This window comes from Etheostoma cragini, chromosome 5 (assembly GCF_013103735.1).
Source record: "Etheostoma cragini isolate CJK2018 chromosome 5, CSU_Ecrag_1.0, whole genome shotgun sequence".
Classification (NCBI taxonomy): domain Eukaryota; kingdom Metazoa; phylum Chordata; class Actinopteri; order Perciformes; family Percidae; genus Etheostoma; species Etheostoma cragini.
In genome coordinates, this window is record NC_048411.1 from 5,034,484 (window position 1) to 5,044,932 (window position 10,449).

The window sequence follows — 10,449 nt, forward strand, 5'->3', positions numbered from 1 at the left end:
TTCTAATGTTAGGATCCATACCATACTGACACTGTTCTTCCTTTAGCCATCAGTGATGAGTTCTTTTTGTTCTTGGTAAAGCACAGGAAGATGCTTTAGTGTTGGCACATACACAATAAACTTATTCAGTTGCATATTTTGTGGTGTAGTCTCAGTATTTAGTTCTTCAATCTTACTGTTACAATTCACCCCGGGTTGTGTTACAACACACCCTGGTAGTGGGGTGGGTTGTAACAATGGCACTCCTTGCATTTGACATCAAATAATGAATTCTGTGAAATAATTGGAGAAGTTAAAACATTGTTAGTGTACACGCCAGTGGGGTTCTGCCCAACATCATGCAGGAAAACAGGGTTCCATAAATGTAGTGATGGAGCCAACTGATGCCCGGAGAGCAGGGTCAGTCCCAACTGGGGGCTACACCAAGGAGACAGGACATTACTCCTCGCTTTATAAAGGTGTTGTGTCATGTTTGGCAATGATATTCAATACAGGAACCAGATGATGCACAACATTTTTATTTCTTCTTCAGGTGTCTTTACAGCTGTTGCCTGGCTCTGACTCATGAGATGTAGGCCTAAGAGATTCTAATATAAAGCTACATATTAGCTACTATTAGGAGTCTGGCTGGAGTCTGATTTAATACGGCAACATCAGTGATCTCTTTCTATTCCATATTCTTCATTCAGCCTTTTTAGGAATCCAAATAGGACACACGTTACTGCAAATTAAACTGGGATCAATCTCTACCTCTGGAAAGTGCCACTTCTTAGCTGGATTACGTCTGGCCATGTTGTAAATAGTATGGGCGAGGCCTCAAAACCCAGAAGATGTCATTCAAACCATGACCCTAGTTTAGTAAACCTTTCTAGGTTTCTATGGCACCACCTGCTGTTGGACAATTGCCCTGGAGATATTTGTGTCCAATGGAGACTGTTTTTTTTTTTTTTATCCTGAACAACTTTACAAAATCATAAGGTCAAAGGTTTGCAATAATTGTTAAATGAAATTCAAGAGTTTGAGATATCCTGATGACAAATGTTTTACATGATTATATTTGACAAAATAACTGTGTAATGTCTAAATCTATACTCCAATAATTTATTTTTCATAAAAGCACAGACATTAGAAAAGATATTCTCTAAAGGTAGATGGTGACTGGTTTCTTTCCATAAGGGTCTGACCAAAAACATTCCAGAACATGTTAAAGGTCGACCAATAAATTGGTTTCAGCCAATATCGGTTTCTGCGTGTGTGTTTGCTAATAAGTAGCTACAGTACAGAAATGCCAAAGGTTGGAGATGCATACAGCAGTCCCCATCACATGTGTGCACTTGAGAGCTCTGACAAGTGTGTTTGCAATGTAAAATGTCTTACCTGATAATCATAAGCCACTTTCACACGTGCACTTATCTAGAAATTGCTCAAAGGAGCTATATTTGAGAACAAAAATGTCCCGATCAGTTGGTCCAGACAATAAACCAATTTTGTACTATGTGCAATATACATAGTACAAAAGTCTGTGTAGTGTCCAATTTCCATGTGAGAGCAGGTTTAGATCTTGTTCTAGAACGCTTAACTACAAATCATTTTACTTCCACATGGACACTAATAAAGTTCTTCAATGTTATGTTGCATGAAGGGTTGTAAGGTCAATGTTTTTGTTATTTTGTCACTTTGCTTTTGTTGGGTTTTAGTAAGATTCATGTGTTGTGTTTAATCAAGAAATGAACACCCATTTTGAGATTTATGAGACAGCCACTCAGGGTTGGAGGCACAAGGACATTTTTATGTCATGAAAGGTCTAGAAAGATTATCTGTCACCTGACCCTTGTGGGTTATGCGGAATATGTAACGGGTAGTCAAAAAGACACATTAGTCTGAGAACCATGGCTATATCTGTAACCCATTGTATGTTAGCAGTACAACAATATTTCAATCGGATTTGCTGGAAAGTAAGGCCAGTTAATTAAGCCAATAATTTTTATGAAAATTGTATTGACAGGGAGAGGCAATTTCTCTGGCTTTTTTAATTTTTATTTTATTTTTTAATTTTTTAAGATTACCCATTTGAGAAATTGTGCAGCCCTGGATGAGGAACCTGCTCTCTGTATTGCATTTCATGGCAACTAGCACCTGCAGTGACACTGTAATTTGTCTGATTGTTCACACAGTAGGTTATTAAAATATAATTGCATCTGCAAGCTAAAACACAAATCTTTCAGTAGACAGCTACCTCTACAATGTTTCCACTCAAACTAGTGCTCACACTGCACCTAACAGTCAAATACAGTCTCACATCTCCATGCACAGTTGTAATGTGGTCTTAGACTTCTGGTCTACATCTCCACCTGAGGGTGCTAGTGCTCCAAACTGAGTTTGGTGCAAAACACAGGATGAGTTGAGCCTGAGTAGAATACTGATCATGTTTATCCTCTGCATAGTGGATATTTTATCGACCAAATGCATCCGACTTCCAACGCATGGAATTCTAGTCTGGACCAAAAATGTAAAATATCTTTTCCAGCTACTCGGATTCCATAGACAAAATAGGTAAACTGCATAGTGGATATTTTATTTACCAAATGCATCCGACTTCCAACGCACTGATTTCTAGTTTGGACCAAAATGTAAAATTAATTTTCCACCTACTCAGATTCCATAGACAAAATAGTTAAACTGCAGAAGTCTGTCTGTATTATTGATGTGAATGGCAGCAGTTGATGCAAATAATCATATGAACCCTTAGAGATGATTAAATAACATAATCCACAGACTGGTTTCTCCCATTTGATGTCATAAACGTGCCATCATCAACACCAGTGTAACGTACGTGTAAGGTAATTGACATCTGGCAAACCTCATGCTGTCATTTCGCACAGTGACGTCAGAGAGAGGGCGGCAGGCAGGGAGGTGGGGTGGGTGCCAGAGCATAAAAACTCACAGACAAGCTTTCCGGGCTGCATTCTGAGTGCGAGACTATTAACCAGCGCAAATGGAAATACAGAGAAATATCGGGCCCCAACAGACAAACAACAGCAGCGGCAGCATGTGTGATTCCACACAGAGGTCGAGCGAACCTCGACGAAAACGAATGGATGAGCGCAGTGCGCCCTCAGATATGGCCAGGATAATCACTGACCCTGCCACTGGGAAGTGCTACTGCCGTGGAAAAGTTTTGGGAAAGGTAGCTTAAGCACAGAGTCTGTAGTCGACTTTTTTGGATTTACCACGTAACCTGAAGACGCAGCATGTTAACAGTGTGTGTTCTTCTTTCCAGGGAGGGTTTGCTAAATGCTACGAGATGACCGACCTCTCCACCAGCAAAGTTTACGCAGCCAAAATCATCCCGCATGCACGCGTCTCCAAACCTCACCAACGAGAGAAGGTAAGCGCGCGGCTCCGGCGCCTGTGCGCAATGGTGTGTCTAGACAGCAGATAAAGCAAAATTGCCTTGAGTTACTATTGTGACAATTATGTCTCTTCCTCTGCTAGATTGACAGAGAAATTGAGCTCCATCGAGCACTGCACCACAAACACATTGTGCACTTTTATCATCATTTTGAGGACAAGGAGAACATCTACATCCTGTTGGAATACTGCAGTAGAAAAGTAAGTGCTACTTGTCACATACTAAGGTCTCTTGTTTATCGTGTTGCAAATTTGGATAACACCTGCATTGCACCTAAAGTCAATGAAGCAGCACACTTATGCCCTCACTATAAAAGTCCTGTAATGACATAATTAATTAATTTTATGGTACAGGAACTCTACACACCTCCCTACAGTTTCACAAGATGAAATAAAATGTGTTTCTATAGAGTGATAACACTTCAGGAAACGGCTCTATAATAATTCTCTCTGTTTTGTCTTTTCGCAGTCGTTAGCTCACATCCTGAAGGCTCGCAAAGTTTTGACTGAGCCTGAGGTGCGTTATTATCTAAGACAGATTGTATCTGGACTGAAGTACCTGCATGAACAAGAAATTCTTCACAGAGACCTGAAACTTGGTAAGGAATATTCATGCAGCAGTGACACACTACAGTGCTGAGACACATGAACAATTGTAAAGATGCATTCTGCACAGTGAGGATTTTTGTTCTTATACAAACCCACTTCTTCCTCTGTCTCTGATCATTTCATCAGAGGATCCATGCAGTATTTAGCCTTTGATCCTGGGTCAAATAGCCAGTGCTCAACATTTCGTTTTTTTTCTTCTTTAAAGGTAACTTCTTTGTGAGTGAGTCGATGGAGCTGAAGGTCGGGGACTTTGGTCTTGCTGCCAAGTTGGAGCCTGCGGGAAACAGGAGGAAAACGATCTGTGGAACTCCCAACTACCTGTCCCCTGAGGTGCTCAACAAGCAGGGCCACGGCTGTGAATCAGACATCTGGGCTCTAGGCTGTGTAATGTAAGTAGGCAAACTGTAATTCACCATTAGATACTTAAAAGGTTTAGCAACGATATATAAACCATTATTGAATAAAAGATTATAAGCTTGAAAAGACACATTGGCATCATATTTCATGTTCTTGTGCACTGTTTTGCCTACAAGCAGTCAGTGTAAAATAAGATATTTTTTGTGATGGTGATTTTTCACTTTTGCCCTTCCTCCCACTCCAGGTACACCATGCTGTTGGGCAGGCCCCCATTTGAAACCACCAACCTAAAGGAGACATACAGGTGTATTAGAGAGGCGCGTTATTCCCTGCCCTCCTCCCTGTCGCCACAGGCTAAGCAGCTAATCACCAGTTTGCTAGCCAAGATCCCAGAGGACAGACCTAACCTGGACCACATTCTGAGGCATGATTTCTTTACACAGGTTAGCCCCTATTTTTGCCTCCCTGTCTTTCTCTTCTGCTCACGGTCTGTCTCACTTAATGTCACTCTGTAGAAGAATAACATTGAGTCCTTTAGCACCAGCCGCACACTGACCCACTTTTGTTCTCCATAGGGCTTCAGTCCAGAGCGTCTGTCAGCTAGCTGTTGCCATTCAGCACCAGATTTCCACGTCTCTAGTCCAGCCAAGAGCTTTTTCAAGAAAGCTGCTGCTGCGCTCTTTGGTGGGAAGAGAGACAAGGTCAAATACTACGAGACTCTGAGTGAGTATTACATCAACCACTGAGCATTATAAATGTCCTACTTTAAATGCCATTTGTCACACCAGTCTATTATCTTTCAATTTGTACAATTGTGGTTGCTACAAGAAACATCGTTAACTCTAGTATAACAGACGATTGGAAGCAAAAGTCACATTTTATCCCATAGTGCTGTGTGTTTGTAGCTGCTGGTTTAAAGGTCATGCTCTGACATGTTGTGTGCTTTCATTGCCTTTTGATAGATAAGTTAACTAAAGAGGAAGAGGAGATCTACAAACTGCAGCATGACCTGGAGAGAACTGTCATCAGCCAGCAACAGAGCAAAAAGATTTCTGAGGTAAGAGCTCATTCATTCAACAACAAAACACATATTTACTTCCCTTGCTTAGTGTAGGCGACATCGCAGGCACATTGTTCATGCAGCCATTAAATAAATAGGAGATATCATGTTGAGGGGAATCCAATGTGTCACGCTGACGCTGTGCTAACACTTCATATCTACCAATTTCAGAGCAAAGCACTTATAAAAGCACTTATTTTTAACCTTTGAGCCAACCATTTAGAAACTGTGGGTGACGGCTTAGTCATAGTAGGAAGAGAGTATCCAAACTTGGAGATTCTAAACCCTGTCGTCACTTATTCTCACCTTCAGAATGGAAGTCTACTTCCGTCATCTGCTGAAAGCCCCGTTGGTCCTGCAACAGAGAGTCAGTCCCCGACAACGCGAGATACCATCCGTCTGATCGTCAGGGGGAGTCTGGGGAGCTGCAGCAGCAGCAGTGAATGTGAGTTTACCAGCCTTGTTTCACACACAGCCCAGTGATCACAGACATATATTGATGTTATATAATACTCTATTCTGACGTGTATCAAACTACAGTCAATACATTTGGTTAAGTGCATCGATGATGGAGAGATTTGATGCAACAGCTAGAGTGCAAAGTAATTTCCTGTGCTGTACTGTTAACATCAAGCTAAATGACCCTATGTTGTTGTTCCTAAAGGCCTGGAAGACAGCACGACAGGAAGCGTGGCTGAGACTGTTGCAAGCGTGTTGAGGGGGTGTCTGGAGAACATGCCTACAGGTGAGTTGACTTGTTGAAATGAGAGACCTTTGCATGTAGTTGTTGATGAGATGATTACACATTGAACGATTTCGTGATTCAACTAAAGCTCATTATGTGCATTTTACCTTGACATGTCTAAACAGAGACACGTGTTGATCAAAAGACTTAGAAAGTATATTTACAGTCATGTTCCATGTTTTAGTTTTCAAAGATATCCTCTGATTTTGACACACCTAAATTGCTGCCCAGCTCATTCTTCTTCATGTTTCTAACAGTAAACCTGGAGGAAATGTTGGAGTTTAGTTATTTGCTTTAACAGAGTCAAGGATTGTTCATGGTTTCACAGTCAAGGTGGTTGGTTCTTTAAATCGTCCTTGTATTCTAATCCTCCTCCTCTGTGTTCTCACCCTGCAGCCGACGACATTCCTCAGGGCTCAAACAGCTGCAGTCTTCAATGGGTGACTAAATGGGTGGACTACTCCAACAAGTATGGCTTTGGCTACCAGTTGTCTGATCACACCGTGGGAGTTCTCTTCAACAACGGCACTCACATGAGCCTCCTGCCAGACCGAAAGTATGCCCTAGTCTATGCTTTCACAACACTCCACCTTTAGTTCGACAGTTATTAATCACTATATAATTGAAATGGCTTGTGTAAACATGCAAGAGTGCATAACTTTGAAGAACCTGTTATAGGTTTGACATAAGTACCAAATTGAAGGGATGGCTTGACTTGTTAGGTTTCAGCAGTCATATGAAATTACAGGTTCCATCTCAACCAAAATATCTTATTATGTTCTCACTGACACCTAGACTGTTCTCAAGCAAGAGCAATATTTTCAGCCAAGAATAACATCAGGTTTTGAATGTCAAGTATATCCATTAATTCCTGGTCCATTTATGTAGCATTTATCTGAGTGGTTGTGTAACTGTGTTTATCTCCTTCTTTCCATCTCTTCAGGAACATCCATTACTATGCAGAGTTGGGCCAGCGCTCTGTCTTCCCAACTTGCGAGGTTCCTGAACACTTTGTGGGCCAGGTGACTGTCCTCAAGTACTTTTCCCACTACATGGAGGAGAACCTGATGGATGTAAGTAAATATGTCTACCCCCCCCCCCCCCCCCCCCCCCCCCCCCCCCACACACACACACACACACACACACACACACTCTGTAACCTGTCTTACTATAATGTGTCTTGTCTTTCCATCCCCTGAAGCATTTGAAACAATGTCTTTCATGTTGCTGCCTGTCTAATCTGGCTGTGTTGCTATTTTGCTTTCTCAGGGTGGGGACCTGGGTAGTATGACGGATGCACACATGCCCAGACTCTACCTGCTGCAGTGGCTCAAGTCCGACCGCGCCCTTATGATGCTCTTTAACGACGGCACATTCCAGGTAAAAACACACTATCAAAGGAAACACAGCCATTGCTGGGCATGTTCAGAGGAGCACATTTTTAATTGGAATGCATAACACAGAACACGATTTGCTCAAAATTGATAGAGAACATTGATGAAAAATAAACAAATACATAACTTCATTTTGTTTTTTTATCTCCAAAGATCAACTTTTATCACGACCACACCAAAATCATCCTGTGTTGTCAGAGGGATGAGTACATGCTGACCTACATCAATGAGGACCGCGTCTCCAAAACCTTCAAACTCAGCTCCCTGTTGACGTCTGGATGTCCCACTGACCTGCGTGAACGCATGGTGTATTCCCTCAACATGCTTCTGCAGAGATGCAGCTAATCCAATAATGTGTTTTTGAATGTCGTTACACAGTCAAATCTACACATTGTGCTGCTGCAGTGCTGCAGTGGAACCACGACTCGAAAGGAATGTGTGTGATAAGGACAAATTGAGGATGGAGCTGTGAAAAGTTAATTAACATTCCTGTACTGTTGCACCTTTATGGCTCGGCAAAGGAGCAGGTGAAAAAATAACACGAACAGACTCTGTGGATCGGGGAATGAAATGTAGCACAATGACAGTTACAATGGTAAAGGGCTGATTTGTATGTTGGTTGTTGGAGGAAAGGAAAGACTGAGTATGTTGGTACGAATGTGAACCTCAGATGTTTTTTGGGGGGGGGAAGAGGGATGTTTGGGAAGTAAAGACATACGCTGGGCTGGCACCAGCTTAAATGTGTATAGTATAGTTGATGCTGTTTTATAGAATCCATACACTGATGCTCTGAATGTAACCAGAGCTAGACTGTGGAAAATTGTAAATGATGTACAGTGTTTGTCACAGCCAACTTAGCAGTGGAGACAAGTGATTGGGATGCTAGAAAGTTCGGCTGTTTATATGTGTGTGTGAGTGTGAGTGGGAGGGGATGTAACATCACACTCACTTCTAAAACTGTGATTTGTTCTCTTTGGTGATGGATGGACTCAGTACATTGAGCTGGGAACCAGAGGGGTGATGTGAGGTGGAAGAGTGAGGGGGAGAGAATTACATAAAAAAAAAAAAACAGAGATCCCTTAAGAGCCATTATCACTATGGTAGAAAATGTTCTAAATAACTTATTGTGCAAAAATAATGGCAGTATTTATTTATTTATTAATAAAGACCATTTTCTAAAAAAAAAAAACTATTTCTGAGTACTTGTCCTCCTCATTGAGTGTTTGTACACCATTTAATTTTTGGTATCACAACGTAGTTTCTGTCTGCCCAAAGATATTATTAGATTTTTATTGCTATTACATTTTCCAAGTATTTATTCAAAACAGATGCTGGAAATTTTGTGTTTTTAATGCATTTAAGCAAACCTGAAAATGAACTTTGTCCTTGTAAGAAGCAGTTCCTGAGTTTACGTATTGTACGGTGTGGTAAGATTTGGTTTAAATTACACTCATCTGTGCACTGGTCAAAGCAAGTCTATTATCCTAAACTTCAACAGGGACTGGGCACCCACAAAAATGGATACATAATGAAGGGCAGTTTTACATTACCAATGAAGATGTTTATTCGCTTTCTCAAGGCCATGTCTTTGCTGAGTTTTCCGCAGTGATAAATGGAGGATGGCAAAGATGGCTTGACTGTGCTATGTGGGTGACCTTGTCTCACACAAACGGGCGCACGTTACTTCGCATACAAAAAAAAAGGCACTGATCAACAGGCCAGCTGGGTGGGTCGGAAATACAGAAGGAAAGATGGCCAAATAATGACACGGCTAGAAGGAGAGACTAATAAAATGACAGACTCTGTTGTACTATGTCAACGATTGCATCAGAGCAATTGAGGCTACAATCATTCTTAGACATTCTTTGACATTCACTGACTGTAACCATGGAAACAAGCATCCACTGACCAATTTGGTGAGAGTTGAAAATCAATGAAAGCTGCGTAACACACTGGCATGGCTTGTCCTTGCTGATAGTCAAGCTCATTTCCTGACATACTTGTGTTTAATTGTAACTTGTGTTTGTCACGGCTGATTGGCTCTTCCGCTGCACTCGCTCTGTTCTCCACACGACTGTCTGTTGGACACCTCTTCACCTTCCGAGCTTATGTAACGATGGAAGTTGAACATGGATGTTTGAGTCATCCCCTCAGCTGTTCACTCAAAATATCTCTGCTCTTCAGAGTTCAATAATGAATGTCTCATGCATAACCATACCCCACACAGACAGAAGCAGAACAGGAAGTAGCCTACAAGTAGAAGGAGCAGGAATTATTTATGACAGCACCTCCAGGTCTGAGTGTGCGTGATTTGACAGTAATGGCCCGAGGAATGGATGCATCGTCAGACACAAATAGATTTTGTGAGGTTTTCTGGCCTTTGATGGAATTATTTTTCCCTTGTAGTAACATCTGAAAGGGAGTGCAGCATCTTCATCAGATGGATGCATTGGATCCAATGTAGATTCAGCTCCTATAATAATTATTGTGAGCAAAAATTCAGGTCAAGTCAGGATCTCTTCTGTGACTCAGCAAATGTTAGCTGATCAGCTTCATTTATTTTTTTAAAGATTATTCTTTGGGGAATTCTTAGGCCTCAATTGACAGGACAGCTGAAGAAATGAAAGGGGAGAGAGAGGGGGAATGACATGTAGCAAAGGGCAGCTTGCCGGAGTTCTACCAACTGAGCAATCTGGGCGCCCAGCTGAAGGGCTTTATTGACTTCAGCTTCCCACAGGTCTGTGAGCATACCACATAGATAAACTAATTAGAAAACCCTTTGGCGTTCAAAAAGCAAAAAGCATGAGTTCACTTGATGTTTTTAGTGTCACTGTCATGTCATAACACTGCTAGTTTTTAGTATCACCCACACA

General features: G+C 41.5%; 1 protein-coding gene across 2 annotated transcripts in view; it reads left to right on the forward strand.

Moving 5' to 3' along the window:
• The first annotated feature begins 2,913 nt into the window (after positions 1–2,913).
• The window catches only part of plk2b (polo-like kinase 2b (Drosophila)), a 19,941-nt gene continuing 12,405 nt past the window's right edge, over positions 2,914–10,449 (forward strand). Inside the window, exons 1-14 of one of the 2 annotated variants that reach the window (XR_004656763.1) lie at positions 2,914–3,187; positions 3,281–3,388; positions 3,496–3,612; positions 3,881–4,010; positions 4,226–4,409; positions 4,622–4,820; positions 4,953–5,100; positions 5,340–5,434; positions 5,750–5,882; positions 6,102–6,182; positions 6,579–6,738; positions 7,126–7,255; positions 7,452–7,562; positions 7,730–8,473. Coding sequence is in view for 1 of the 2 variants with exons in the window: in XM_034872675.1 (XP_034728566.1) it covers positions 2,996–3,187; positions 3,281–3,388; positions 3,496–3,612; positions 3,881–4,010; positions 4,226–4,409; positions 4,622–4,820; positions 4,953–5,100; positions 5,340–5,434; positions 5,750–5,882; positions 6,102–6,182; positions 6,579–6,738; positions 7,126–7,255; positions 7,452–7,562; positions 7,730–7,921 (1,980 nt within the window). In the remaining variant the exon portion in view is untranslated. Of the gene's footprint in view, positions 3,188–3,280; positions 3,389–3,495; positions 3,613–3,880; positions 4,011–4,225; positions 4,410–4,621; positions 4,821–4,952; positions 5,101–5,339; positions 5,435–5,749; positions 5,883–6,101; positions 6,183–6,578; positions 6,739–7,125; positions 7,256–7,451; positions 7,563–7,729; positions 8,766–10,449 lie in introns of those variants that run through there. The other variant, XM_034872675.1, reaches the window with a different exon arrangement.